General features: G+C 40.3%; 1 protein-coding gene across 1 annotated transcript in view; it reads left to right on the top strand.

Moving 5' to 3' along the window:
• The window catches only part of LOC119894954 (glutamate receptor 1-like), a 109,413-nt gene extending 97,462 nt beyond the window's left edge, over positions 1-11,951 (top strand). The window contains exons 17-18 of the mRNA XM_038707675.1: positions 3,731-3,865; positions 11,396-11,951. Of these exons, the coding sequence (XP_038563603.1) occupies positions 3,731-3,865; positions 11,396-11,623 (363 nt within the window). The 3' untranslated portion in view covers positions 11,624-11,951. The remainder of the gene's footprint in view (positions 1-3,730; positions 3,866-11,395) is intronic.
• The last annotated feature ends 3,749 nt before the right edge of the window (positions 11,952-15,700 follow it).

Genomic DNA, 15,700 nt, shown 5'->3' with positions numbered 1-15,700 from the left:
AAGCTACTGACCACAGCTTTACCACCCCTCCTCTCTCTGCCCTCTCGCACACACACAATCACGGATGTTTTTGTCTCCAATCTGTCATGTACCTCCTGTTTCCTCTGAACTCGCTGTGTGACAGGCCGTGACTAACAAATGGGAGAAAACGTTCATCCGTCGTTAGTGGGGAGAAAATACTTAAAAGTCAGACTGAAACTGCAATAATGTGAAAAACACTGGTCAGTGGTGAGTACGTTGGTAATAAACACAACCACAAAGATATTAGGGAACGGCCACACTAATGCAAATACATTTTTCCCAAATCTCCACTCACTCTTTGCCACCAGCAAAACCTCCTCTGCAGAAGAAACCAGGATCACAGGGAAAAAAGATCAAATTGCACCAGAAATTGGAAAGCACGTTTACGTGCACTGTACTACATGTCACTAATCAGATTTACTTATTTTAGCAGGTTTGTTGACATTTCCCATGTAATCCTGTCTAATGTAATGTAATGTCCTTGACTGCAACCATTTAAAGTCATTCTGTTGTATATTTTTGGAGAAAAATTGAGGTTGTGCACACATCAAAATGCATTTTTAACTATAGAAAAATCTTTAATAATAACTTGAACTCAGAAAGTCATTCGACTTTCTTTAGGGGGAAAAAAGATATATGCTCACCTTCAATTTCAAAATCCACTGTAAACTATATATACTTCTCTAATAGTTGAACCATAGTTGAAATACTAACAAGCCAGGAGCATTTTAGCCCCCATCAGTCAAAATGGCTAATCTTTACTTTCTCTGTACTTGGCTGTTTACTCCCCTTGACATTTAGTTCACAGAGTACTTAATACTACTCCACTGCCAATCTACTCTCCTTTCACTCAAAGGACAGCACTGGCAAGACAGCTTTTTTGGTCAATAGTACAAATTTGTGCATCAAATTCCACAAATTGAAATCAATGTGTAAAATTTACCAGGATTTACTTCGTCTCCAGGAGCAAATTCACTAATCACAGCATTTCTACTGAAAACACGTCCTGAAGCATCAGTTAGCAGCTGGGAACTTAAATCAGTATTTTATGTTGGTGCAATTTTCATGACCACAAAAAGATCCTGTGCTGAGAGCAACTTTCTGTCCATCCAACTGAACCCTTCCCCATATGGTGTCACTAATTCATAATTGTGTTATTTTCCAAAGAAATGTGGAGAAAGAAAGAGAAGAAACTTTTCTTTGTTTTGGATTAATTTGTATAAAATAATAAGCTGAACAGAATCTACATAACAATTTCAAAGTTGTCAGCATCAGTGTGGACAAGTAAAATAGCCTGGACAATATGTTGATGAATATTAATTATCTCATGTTCCTTTATGTTTTCTCAACTGATGTGATTTTGAGTTAACACTAATATTGAAAATAAAGAGAAGAAGTGTAACATGATTTCAGTCTGACTTTAAAGTGGATTTTAGTATAATTTCACAGAAGCTGATTGGCTGAGGTTAACATGACTGTTTGGAGAGGAAAGCCCCCTGATAGGCGCTCACCCTACTCACAGCACTTCCTGTTGAAGAGAGGCAACGCCATTATGAGTGCTTTTTCCTTCTGTTTTTTGTTAACAGACTGCATGCTATTGGATGTGAAAGATAAGTCACACCCACCAAAACCAAGGGATGCATGTGACAGAAGAACACGCAACAACTTATGTCATGAGAAACAAGTGCTGAACAACCAATCAAATTCTGTTTTTTTTAAAGTCATGTTTTCAAAGGAAAACGAGTTGAGGAGACAGAAATGATACTGGACTGTGATGAACAGCAGAGATATCACTGTTTTTTATTCATATTGTATATACAGTTACTGTGGTTTAGTTGTGAAACAGCAAAGCTGAAATGTGAACTAGGTAGATTAAGTAATTTTTTAAAGCCCTGCATATACTTGCTTTTAACTATGCGTTCAAAAATGCCAGATGGCTGTCACGCGTATCCTGCGTACCTTTGGAGTGTAGGTTGTGCATGTCTCCAGAAATTAACGCTATGCGTCCGTGAGATGCAGTTCAGCACATGAACGTGGGGGCAGGATGTTGATCTGACCGGCAGGTCAGCAGCAATCTCCTGTTCCACACACCAGCCCAGGTGGTGGCGGTACGCAGTTGGTTTGCCATCCGCCATTAAACGCAGAAGAAGAAGAAGGTCAGCTGCAGACTTTAAAAAAGGAGATTTACGGCGGGATGTTTACAATAAAACTCCTGGAGCCGGTCCACAAGTACCAAGATCGTTCTGATGTCTCATTAAAATCATAACCTCTGCGAGTGTCGCTATTTTTGGTTTGTTTACGTTGTGCAAATTCGGAAGTTGTCAAGGAAGATAATCCGGTGTCGGCCAGGGATGATCCGGCCCTGATCTGCCCCCTAGTGGATTCAGGTTTAATCCTCCAGGCACATTAAAAGTACGCAGGCAAGTACAACGCTGTTTGCGTTGCCGCCGCCAATCTACGCCTATGCATTGTTAAAAAGCAAGTATATCGGCGGCTTTAAAGTCAATGAATTAACAACGTAGTCTATATAGATCGATTTTCTTAGTTTTCCCTTATTCTGTTTGCATTTTTTGGCATGAAGTTGCATGTATATAAATATGGATTGCCAAAGGCTGTGATTTGAGGCAATGGAAAAGGTCATTTTACCCTTGGTAAGAGATGAAAATTAAAGGGGTACTTCACCAATTTGGTATGGCTTCCATAAAGTTGGGAGACTCACAAGACACAGCTTAGCAAATCAAAATTTATACAACTCTTAGTCTGTAGTGTGGGTCAAGTTCCCAACATTCTGGATAATACATTTCCCAGAATGCACCTGTATAGCATTTGTTTGTCCCCATTCTGTGTTCCAATTTAAATTTGAATATCCAGTTTAAACTTTTTGATACTGGATTACTTAACATAGAAACACGGGACTCTCCCGAATACTGTAACAATCATATGTCTTATGACTGCCAGTTCCAATTTATTTCTCAATTTCTTTTCTGAGAAATTTAATGGCAGATGGCTCTAAATACTACAACACCCATGAGCCAGTGGCCACTGCAGCTAAGGAGAAGAAGCCGGTGAGAGGTGTGAATCAGAGGGATACCAATTTCAAAACCGTGTGATTGATTTTGTGAATCCAACTCAGAAAAGAAAATACATTTTTGGATGTAGTTTGTGTTATTGGTTTTCTCAACAGCGTAACCTTTAGCAAGCAGTTAGCAGAACACGTAATAATTACATATTACAATAACACTAGGTGAGAGGATGTTTCTTGCTGAAACACACCTTGGGAGTCGTAATAATCTTCTCCCTGAAGTTTATTATCTACTCAACCTTGACTTAACTTGACTTGACTTAACTGAAGAACAAGATATTTTCTTACGCAGTAGTTCATGCAGATCAAAGCCAAAGAAGTGCTCCGATTGTGAGTCAGTGAACATTGTCTGGGCAGGGTGATGATAAACTGATCTTCGTATGTAAAATCAGTGGAGTGCCCCTTTAAGTATTCATGTAAATAAATATTTATTTCAGTTCTTAGTCAGACATCGTCACATGTTGCCCCTTTCATCACAGTCTCTAACAGTGTCTTGTTAGTTAGAAAGATATTTGTTCTTTTTTAGCTACAAGGGTGGTTCTAGTTCTAGTTTCTCTAACTATACTGATATCATGGGCATTTGCACCATGATTGGTTGTCCCTGACACCACCTCTCTGCGCTGACAGGACAAGACAAGCGCGCTCAGTCTGAGCAACGTGGCGGGAGTGTTTTACATCCTGATTGGCGGGCTGGGGCTGGCCATGCTCGTGGCTCTGGTCGAGTTCTGCTACAAGTCTCGGATTGAGTCGCGAAGAATGAAGGTGAGTCCAGTTTGGTCAGATTCGACTGTTTGATGAGCTGAGCCACTGAAAGCTAGTAATGCACATTTTTCACAGTTCTTTGTTCACAGGATTATACTGAATACAAATACATTTAATGCAACGACTATTGTGTCCAGAAATATCGAGGTAAACTGATGTGCTAGTCCTGCATTCAAGACTTTATTGAAGTGAAAGTACAAAAGTATTTGAATTAAAATATAGTTACAGCACCAAAAGTAAATGTACTTATTATGCAAAATGACCCATTTCAGAATAATGTATATTATGCTACTGTGTTCTAGTTATTATTGATAAATCAATGTACGTATCACTTTAAAGACACTCACTGCTCGACAACGAACTACAGGCAGAGAGGAGGTGCATTTTAAATGCACACAAAAATATTTATTGTTGTATATAAATGTAAACAAATCCACAAAAAATAAAGGTTCACAAATGTATTTGTGATGCACACACAAATATTTCTTGTTTTAAATAAATAAAATAATAAAAATCCACAAATGTATTTAAACATCAAAAACATATTTGGTTTTGTTATATTTACACTGAACAAAATTATTAAGGCAACACTTTTGTTTTTCCCCCCATTAAGGCCTATTTTGCTTAAATATTGTTCACAACTCTGTCAAAATCTGTGTTAGTGAGCACTTCTCAATCCAGATAATCCATCCACCTCACAGGTGTGGCATATCAAGATGCTGATCAGACAGCACAAGGACTGCACAGGTGTGCCTTAGGCTGGCCACAATAAAATGCCATAGGCTGGCCACAATAAAAGGCCCTCCATAATGTGCAGTTCCATCACACAGCACAACGCACGTTCTGAGGGAGCGTGCAGTTGGCATGCTGACTGCAGGAACGTCCACCAGAGCTGTTGCCCGTGAATTGAATGTTCATTTCTCTACCATAAGCCGTCTCCAAAGGCGTTTCAGAGAATTTGGTGGTACATCCAACGGGCCTCACAACCGCAGACCACGTGTAACCACACCAACCCAGGACCTTCACATCCAGCATCTTCACCTCCAAGGTGATCTGAGACCAGACACCCGGACAGCTGCTGCAACAATCGGTTTGCATAACCAAAGAATTTCTGCACAAACTGTCAGGAACCGTCTCAGGGAAGCTCATCTGCATGCTCGTCGTCCTCATCGTGGTCTCGACCTGACTGCAACTTCACATTGCCGTTGAGGAGGAGTGGACCAACACTCCACAATCGGCCACAATGAACAACCTGATCAACTCTATGTGAAGGAGATGTGTTGCACTGTGTGATGTAAATGGTGGTCACACCAGATACTGACTGGTTTCCGGATCCGCCCAATACAGTGAAACTGCACATTTTGGAGTGGCCTTTTATTGTGGCCAGCTTAAGGCCTTTTATTGTGGCCAGCTTTAGGCACACCTGTGCAATACTCACGCTGTCTGATCAGCATCCTGATTATCTCGGCAAAGGAGAAGTGCTCACTAACACAGATTTTGACAGATTTGTGAACAATATTCGTGAGAAATAGACCTTTTGTGTACATAGAGAAAGTCTTTACAAACTGTTTATTTTTATTTGAAAGGAAATTATCTGTAGTCAATCAGGTGTCTCCTTCCACTTTAGCCTCTTTATTTCAAGTGAGGCTCTAGACCTGAGTTTCTGTTGCTTGATCTTCTTTATAGAGCAGACTTCCAGCAGCCACAGGGCAGGAACACCAACATTGGTGCCATCTAAAAGTGCATCAACTGGACTCTTATCTGGACGCTTATCTGACACACTTTAACGCCGGCGTCTGTATGCAATGAAACTGCGGTCGCCTCATTACAGACTATGCCGGTTAATACTGAGAGTTTGATAGGCTGCTCAAAAGGAACAAACAAGTCATTAGAGCCGTTTTCTCCACAGCAGAGGCACCAGTCTGTTACTCTCAGCTTTGCTGGACTTTTGTTATTCACTTCACATGTGCGTCTGAGCACAAAGACTTAAAACCCTTGCCGAAGGCTGCTGTGATACAAAATGTGTGGAGGATTTCATCAGTCAGAGCAGATGGAGGGGTGTGCAGAGCAGGGTTACACTGCAGTTACCTGCTGCAGATGTATTCATGTATGGACGAGAACTGCACCTGGGACTAGTAGTCAGTAGATTAATATACCATGATACATTCTCTCCTGATACATTATTTATAACTTTGTCACTGTTCTGGTGTCTGCCACTTCCACCTCCCCCCCCCCCCCCCCCCCCCCCCCCCCCCCAAGTTTTATGGCTGTTCTGTTTATGCTGCAACATAACAAAAGGTCAATTTGTTCAATACTGTGGTTTATGGCCAAATACCTGCAAAAGGAATTACATTCCCACCGGTCTCAGCTGTGTTTAGTGCAGTTTCCCACAGTCACTGGCATGGCTGTAGACTCTTAGTCTTATTTTCCTTCTTGACTTGGTCTCATTGGTTTCATTTCATCCCTGGGTAAATTGTCCTCATCACTTTTGTTCCTGTAAAACACTTCTATTATGATTTATTTGTCATCCTGCATAACATGCAGTATGAAACTATCTTAGCACCATGACATGTCAAATTGAAAAGGTATTGCAGAGAGAGTATTTTCATTGCGGCACATCTTGCACCCTGCTATTTATTCTAGGAAAGTTTTTTTTTGTTGTTTAGGGCACAAAATCACAAATCTGTTGTCTGATGTTTTAACAGGTGGCTGTCCTGCCCGCAGGCAACAACATCGATAAAGTTCGTGCAGAGACAGATGCTGTACTGTTGTGTTTTGACTTACAATCATAACAAAATCCTCTATCAAAGTGAGAGTGATGGGGGAGAGACTAAAGAGAGAGATACAGTTCCTCATAGTGTTTACAGTGTTTAGAGGTTGACCCAGGTAGATTATAAGCTGTTAACTGATTGCTGAAAGCAGGAAGGAGATAAATGTTTGACTTTGTTGTTCAGATGTGGGAGCGCAGCCTCCGAGGTGTTGTGAATGTTAGAGCCACTCCAGTAAACGAATAAACCTGGGATTTATTTGTACCAATCTGCTTGACGACTGTTGATGCCAGGCAGCAAACAGCGAGGGGATGTGGGAGCCTCAGAGGCCTGATACAGGATATTAATTCTGGATCCACATCATTAGTTTCACTGAGGGGAGACACACAGAGAGAGAAAGCTTTACTCTGATACTCAAAAACAACTTTTACCGTTCTCACTAATGGTGAGGACTGAAGACACACATGTAGTATACTCCTTGAAGACTGTGCTTTCCAAACAGCTTTGGTTATTTGTTCAAAAACCTTCTGATGAACCATCTTTACATTCAGTTCAATATAATATAGTGTACAAACTGTGAGGCAAAGATACTTTGTTATGTGAAAGGGACAAGTGCTAAGTGCATGCCGGTGGAATAAAAACTGCTAGTTTTTAACTAACTAGTTTGGCTGCTGATTGATGCGATTTTTTTCCAGATCCATCATTTCTCAACAAATAGACAAGATACACATATTTTTAGATTCAGTGTGACTTACGCTCCCAGAGGAGGATCATTATCTCTGATGTCCATTGTGAATAAATGTCCATAACTCCACTTAGAAATCATGGAACAAAGATGCTTCTTATTCCTCCAACTTGCCTGAGAAGAATCAGGTTTGTAAGATTTCTTCAGTATTGAAGTAATCCAGAGATAGTTGTCTGTACATCTATTGGTGCACTGCATACATAATGCAGTGCACCAATGCAAAAAGCTAATTCAGCTACTTTTATTGGTGCTAATTTGTCAATTTGCCAGTGTAAACAAATATAGGCTACTCAAGTTGTAGCTCACAGCTTAACTCACAGAAACCTTGGTGGGTGGTGACGGTGCAGTGGATAAGACACATGCCTTTGGTGTGAGACACCAGGGTTTGAAACCCCGGTCAGACACCAATGTGTCCCTGAGCAAGACCCTTCCTAGTTGCTCTGTGCAACCGCTGGTATATATATATATATACCAGCGGTTGCATATATATATCTCAAAACATTTTACACTTTGTGTCAACATGCCATTCTGATCAGACTTTTTTGTCCACTTGTTCATTAAAGGGGCTTTCACACCTGAAAGTCTGCACTGAGGTCCGAAGCAAAGTTCATGTTCTGATACATTCGGTTAGTTTTGGTTTGGTTTCACTACAATTCTGCGACCGCACTGAAGGACTTTACATGACAGACCTGCGTCCTGTCGTCATCACCTATGTGGGCTTCGTCTCCCTATACTTGACATTGATTGGTTTATTAAACAGTTCAGCGGGTATCTTTGACAGGAAGGAATGAATAAAAAATGAACATATGCATATTTGCCACTATATTAGTAGCAGTTTCATAGTGGTTTCAGTTTTTCACAAAAAGATTTAAAGGCCTGTCCCAAATATAGGCAGGGTCAATTCAGTGATTTTAGAAAATAAAACCACGGGCTATTATTCAAAGTTTTACGGAAAGTGGTGGCGTAGACCCCCTCCTCTGTTAAGCGATGGCTTCTCCACCCTGGTGTAGATGCTTCCTTGACACCTCTTTCAAACCATCCATCTTCTCTGTCTAAAATGTGCACCTGGTGGTCCTCAAACGAGTGTCCTCTGTCCTTCAGATGTAAGTAGACTGCAGAGTCTTGACCTGAGGAGTTGGCCCTTCTGTGTTGAGCCACGCGTTTGTGAAGTGGTTGTTTAGTCTCCCCAATATACAGTTCTGTGCATAACTCACTGCATTGGACCGCATACACTAGATTGCTTTTCTTGTGTTTGGGTGTGCGGTCTTTGGGGTACCAGTCAACCAGTATCTGTCTTAGCGTGTTCTTACACAGGTATGTGGTGTTTGTTGACGATCCTCCTGAGTTTCTCTGATACTTCCTGGATCTTCACAAAGGTCCATTTAGGGTATCCACAAGCGTCCCCGTCAGGTGGTTCTGTTCCTCTTCTTAGGCTTGGGCACTTGCTGGCGTTTTCAACTTAAAGGACAGGGACTACTTTGTGTCTATAGGTAATCACACATCAGAGCTGAGAAAAATGACGTGGAGTTCCCCAAGGCTCCATTCTGGGACCTCTTTTGTTTAACATTTACATGCTTCCACTGGCTCAGATTATGAAAAACATAAAAATATTTTACCACAATTATGCAGATGACACACAGATTTACATAACCATTTCACCAGGGGACTATGATCCCATACAAGCGCTGAGTAACTGTTTTGAGCAGGTCAACGGCTGGATGTGCCAGAATTTTCTTCAATTTTCTTCAAAGATAAAACTGAAGTTATTGTTTTTGGAGCCAGGGAGGAACGATTGAAAGTCAGTGCTCGACTTCAGTCTGTAATGTTAAGAACCACAAATCAAGCCAGAAATCTTGGTGTAGTCATGGACTCAGACCTGAATTTGAGGAGCCACATTAAGACAATTACAAAGTCAGCCTACTATCACCTGAAGAATATATCAAGAATTAAAGGACTTATGTCTCAGCAGGACCTGGAAAAACTTATCCATGCATTTATCTTCAGTCGACTCGACTACTGTAACAGTGTCCTTACAGAGCTCCCTAAGAAATCCATCAGACAGCTGCAGCTGATTCAGAACGCTGCTGCTCGAGTCCTCACTAAGACCAAAAAGGTGGATCACATCACTCCAGTTCTGAAGTCTTTACATTGGCTTCCTGTATGTCAAAGAATTGATTTCAAAATCCTGCTGTTAGTTTATAAAGCACTAAATACATTTCTGATCTTCTGCTTCGTTATGAACCATCCAGACCTCTCAGGTCGTCTGGGATCAGGTCTGCTTTCTGTCCCCAGAGTCAAAACTAAACAAGGAGAAGCAGCGTTCAGTTATTATGCTCCGTATATCTGGAACAAACTCCCAGATAACTGCAGGTCTGCTGAAACTGTCAGTTCTTTTAAATTAAGACTGAAGACTTTCTTTTTACCACTGCCTTTAATGAAATATTTAAGATGTTTCTTTTTACCACTGTCTTTCACTAGTAGATTGATAACTTACACTGCACTGTAACTTTTACTGTCCTGTTTTCTTTTTCTTTGTGTTTAGCTTTTTACCATTGCTTTTAATTAAATATTTACACGGTGAGAAATGAGTAGGTAATTGAGTGAAAAGATAATGAGAGTGAGATTGAACAGAGTGAAGGAAGTGGTCTTAAAACTCGTGCCTGAGTGATTTGCAGGAACCTCTGTCCACCTGTAAACGCGCAGGTGGGTCCAGAGTATAACTGGATCAAAGCGGCCTGCGGACAGACATGTCCTGGTTTCTCTGTAGTGTCCGAGGGTTTTTGGAGTTTCAGTGGACCCAAAGATTGCTGTGGACAGACTAGCTAGAGAGAGTAGATTAAGTGTACTTCTCTGTTTATTCTCTTTTCAAAATAATTGTAACTCAATTATTTGCTCAACCCCTCAGCCTGTTTTTATTTTCCATTTAACTCTTTTAACCCTGATTGTACACTGCACTGTAACTTTTTTTTTTTTATGTGTATTTTTTCAATGTTCCTTTTAAACTTTTTTATATTTCCCTGTTACTTTTATGTTTTATGTAAAGCACTTTGAATTACCTTGTTGTTGAAATGTGCTATACAAATAAACTTGCCTTGCCTTGTAGGAGTTTTCTGTATACTCCAATGTGCAGGCTCCTGTCCTCATTAAATTTGTTGTAAAGGGTGCCACTTATTTTCAGTTCCTCACTACAACTGCTCCCCAAATTCACCTCTTTTTTAAAGATATGCAGATGTCTCTCAAATTACATTGACTTACTCTCATTTGAAACAACTTTTGGATTCTTAAAAATGATTTGTGCTCTTTTAAAGTGTCTGAGGCAATCAGCTGCACTTTGTGTTTAGTGGCAATTAGCTAAATTTAGCATGTGAAACTGACGATGGTGATCATGATGTCTGCGAAACTTCAGCATGTTAGCATTATCTTTTTGAGTATCTTAGCATGCTCTCTCATGTGGTTGTTTGGAGGGCGTGATGATGGCTCTCCATTTCCCACACTTCCGGGTTGGAAAGTCGCTTCACCAGCGTATGCAGTTACTAACACCTGTGTCGTTACCGCAACAACCCACACAGATAGGTTGGTGATGTCTGGACACACAAATCCGATATGATCACTTGTTAATTACAGTGTAGACAGTCTGCTCAGATTTACCTGCAGTCTGAAAAAAAGTCTTTCTCCAATTTTAACAGGAAATCCATCAAGCAAGGTGTTCTGAAAAGGCAGATTCCTGATTCGATGATTTTATTGATGCCAGACTAGTGAAGGCTGAGAGAGAAAGTGCAAAGAAGCTAAATTTGGAGTGGAGGAAGAAGAGTTTTATTTTTGCCTGAGACAGGTTGAAACAGATTCACCTGCCAAACAACGGTGAAAACAACCTGGATTTATTCCACTGAATCTTAAAACCTTAATGGATCTCTACACCTGACTCCTCAGAACTTGCAGGATTGACAAAACTTCACTATGTGTTAATCAATGTGTCTTTAAATCATAAACAAGCTCCTCTTCTCCTCGGTCTTGCAGGAGCTTATTGATGCCGCCATGATGAGCACCAGCCTTGGCGGGGTGGCGGGCGTAGGAGGAGGGGGAGGCGTGGCGGCGGGTGGTTATGGAGGAGGAGGAGGAGGAGCGTCAGGTCTTGGAGGCGAGAACGGCCGCGTGGTGACGCACGATTTCCCGAAATCCGGAGCTCAAGGTTTACCCTGCATGAGCAAAGCTGGCGGCCTGGGACTGTCCTCCACAGGCATGTGATCAAAACCACGACTCCTGATTGGAAGGAATGCTTCTGTCTGTCTGTCTGTCTGTCTGTTGGTAAGGAAGGTAAGAAGGGAAGAGATAAGAGGAAGAAGTAAGTGGGAGGTGGGAAGGAAGAGGAGAGAGAGGAAGCATAGAAGAAGAAAAGAGGAAAGGTGAGGCAGAAAGCAAGAAAGGAAAGAAGGGAGAGGAGAGGAAGTATATTATGGCAGGCAGGCAGAAGGAGGAGTTCTTTCAGGAGTGTTCAACAGAACTCTGATGAACAGAGAGCACCTGAACACAACAGTCAACGAGCTCCTGCAAGATGAGCAACCGGGCTTAACAAACTATGAACTCCTACTTTTCTACGAGCGCTGTCTTAAACTAAACTCCTCCTCTTCTGCAATAATAGAACCGGGGGGGAAACAGGAGGGAATTGTGTTTTTTTGTTTGTTTGTTTGTTTTTTACTTCCTAATTAATGCACCCGCTCTTCTTCTTCTTTTCTTCATCCCGCCCTCCACTCCTCTCCTCTTCCTCCAGTTCAGCAGTAACACTGAAAGCTTCGTCACATTCACGCTAAACGCCACTTTTCATATCAGAGAGCATGTAAACATTTTAAACATTTTTTAAACATGGACAATCACTTGTGTTGGTGATGAGGACACCTGATGAGTGAGCTGCATACATAATAAAACAGTGGAAGCGTGAAGGCCGATGTGGCACATGCTAAGTTTTCTGCACAAAATGCTTTTTGTTTGTATTATATGTTGTGGCGAACGTGCTGATGGGATGTCGTCAGGAGTTTAAAATATTGGACCCAATGTGAAATGAACCCGTGGAAAACCTGATGTCGTGAATCAATTTAAAAAATAAATAAATAAAAAAAAAGAGACCTGACTCAAACAGAATTAAAGACATTTAGAGGAAGAACATCAACACCTGCAGCCACATGATGATCTATTAACAAGCTGCTATAGGATAAACAATGATAGAAACTGATTCCAAAAATAACTCCCTGCACCATAAAACATTTTGTAGTCAACCGGACAATAGAAGATAACAATTTAATATCTATGAATCAAAAATAGCCCAATTGTCATTCAACAGCATGAATATTTTACCTGATTTCTTAATATATTTTCTCCAGCAGTGAGCAGTTTTGGACAAGAGTGTGATCAATTACTCATTACAAATGTGACTACATTACTTTACTAATTACTCAAACGCAAAAGAAATTAGTTACATTACTTTAGTTATTCAGCTCACCTCCATCGAAGGTGCCTTTAAAAACTACAAAGCCTCCACACACAAACACACACCAAATCTTCTGTATTAAATTGAGACATTAGGGTTTAACTCGCCACTGTCATGTTACGTTTAGCTTAGCCTCGGTGACTGCAGTGGACACAAGGGGTTAACAACTCCTCCAAAACGATGTCATTCCTGACTGAAGGGATACCAAGCGCAGGTAGGCAAAGCTAACGTTGGCTGGCTGGCCGCTATGTTGACACAACATGTAGAGTCAACTTTGCAGGTACTGGGAGATAGTAGAGGCTAATCTCTGCTGTGCCAAGCTAACGCGTCCCACAGCAATCTGATTAGACGCTACCATAATTTGGACCCGGTCTGACCCCAGTCCTTGATGAGGTCTTGCTTCAACAGAACCACGTGGACCCGTGAAGACCTCTAATTGCTGTTCTTTTGCTCCACAGTATTTATAATGAACCATATTGGCCTGAATATAAAACAGTTTTTTTCTGGAAATTCATTTTCAAAAAGCGATGGTTGTATTATATTCGAGGACTAGACACAACATCAGGTATTTTTTTTGACGGGAAAGAGTACCAACCCGATACTACTCTCATATCCGTGTGAAGCTACAGTTAGCAGCCAGCAAGCATAGCTAGCATAACATGTTTTTATTTGTGCAAACACACAAGAGATAACGTGTTAATTAGTGTTAATCATCTTTAGAGGTACTGATACGCAGAGTGTGTTACCTTTGGACATCGACAGCTGTTTCTCCCTGTTTCTAGTCTTTAGGCTAAGCTAACCAGCTGCTTGGTGTGTCTTCATAATTACAGTACAGACATGTGAGTAGTATCAGTCTGAACACCTACTGTATCTCTCTGCAAGAAAGTGAATACAAATATTGTTGAACTATGGTTTTAAGTTTGATCTGTAACACACATTTTGTCAAGGGTTCTGGTTCATGTGAGAAAATGTGGAATTCTTAACTGCTGATTTCAGTTCATGGAAAATGCATCAAAGTGTGTGACAAAACAACAATCAGGTTGCTGTGTGAACTGTGATGGGCATGTCAAGCCTATGAAATGTTATTTATGCCCGTGTGATCTAAGATTAGGTTTCTTGTCTGTTCAGAAACAAGGAAACATTTTCGTCACGTGACTAGTAAAGACAGTGAGAGATCTCAACGTGCTGCAGCTGAAGAACAAAACAAGCAAATGGAAAAAAACAGATGAAGAAAAGATTTTTTTTTTTGCAAATTGTTAAGTTTATAAAATGTCACGCAGAATGTGACGTCTTCAAATGTCTTGTTTTGGATCAACAGAAAGGTCCAAATCCTAAAAAATACTCAGTTGGCAATGATGTAGAGCAGATAAAAAGCAAGCCTTTTAGCTTGAAAAACTGAGTCTTAGATATTCAAAACAGATGCTGATTAAGTTTCTGTCAATTGACTAATTGATTGCCTATTAGCTATAGAAAAGATCTCCACCATTTTACAACACATACTTCACTTCTCAGAAAAAGAAACAGGCTGCAAATAAATAAAACACAAGCAAACTGAGGCATAAAGAAACTGCAAATACAGACGTTTTAAGCGTCTCATGGCAAATTCCTAGCTCCACGTTGTTCTTGCTTGCATTTCTTATTGTTATCAAAGATTAGATGGTGTGTTTTCTGTATAGGTGCATTGAAGAGGGCTCTCTAGAAATAAAGTGTCCCAGTGGTCGATGCAGTGAACTTGTAGTGTACTGTATTTTCATTTTGTTAAATGCCATTTCAGAGAAGTCGACTTGGTGAAATCAGCTCACTTACAACGTTAAATTACAGTGAGAAAGTGTTATTCTGTTCTGCTGGCAACGAGACATGGCATACTGTAAATTCTCAAATAGTAGTCGGGGCCTTTAATTACCTCGACCTCAGAGGTCACTAGGCCTTTATTTGATGAAGTTTGAAGATTATTTACTCCTGTATCTGTTTCAGATTAAGTCATAACAAAATCGGACAATAACAGTTGATGGGTAATCCAGAAAAACAACTACATTAAGCTTAGTTGGCATGCACATTATAAAACAGGCACCAGCAGTTTATCCAACGTTTTTGTTTTTTCATTCTTTTCTTCTATTTTAAAACCCCTTAATTTTGTTTGTTTTTTTGTTAATGGAAATCTGCTCTGCCCAGTGGTTTCCATGAGTGACAAAGCAAAGCTCAAAAATGTTTGAAATATCCTCAGAAATGTTGCCTCAGGGTTTGTCAAACAGCTGCCCTGGTTGTGTTATGGTTGAGGTTTGGCTCAGTGTTTTCTGGACTGAACACATGACGATGAGCACCGCAGTAGAACTTTTTATACTCTGAAACTGAACAAATATCAGGAATAGTATGTTCACATTTGTAAGATATGAATGATACATGTGCTGCGCTACACTCGTTTGCCTAAATTGTTATTTTTAATTGATTTCAGTTTTTAATAATTTTAATTTTGTTCAGATCAGTTACTCTATTTAATAAAAACTCTTCTCATCTCGACTTTTGTAAGTTTGTTTTTGTTTTGTAGACGTTCATGGATGCTAATGTTGACAAAACGGTCTCATGTTTGAAAAGTTAGATAAGAAGACGACGGATACCTAAAACTAGGGGGGGAAATACGGTAATTTCAAATATAAATTTCTACCTTTTGGTTTCTGATTTTTGTTGTTGTCAGCCTTTACTTATTCTTTGAACAGATCTTGATTCAAACTCCAAATTCTGAGCTTGTCTGGCTGCTTGTGTTTATACAAGACAACTTGTAAAGAGTTTGTTGTAGAAAAATATGTTTATATTTGTCAAAGTAAGGTATCACAAAGAGTTTT

This window comes from Micropterus salmoides, unplaced genomic scaffold (genome assembly GCF_014851395.1).
Source record: "Micropterus salmoides isolate LMB-PRFRI ecotype aquatic unplaced genomic scaffold, ASM1485139v1 Ms_hic_scaffold_9, whole genome shotgun sequence".
NCBI classification, from domain to species: domain Eukaryota; kingdom Metazoa; phylum Chordata; class Actinopteri; order Centrarchiformes; family Centrarchidae; genus Micropterus; species Micropterus salmoides.
The sequence above is the reverse complement of the archived record's forward strand: the minus strand, read 5'-3'. Positions and strand labels throughout refer to the sequence as shown.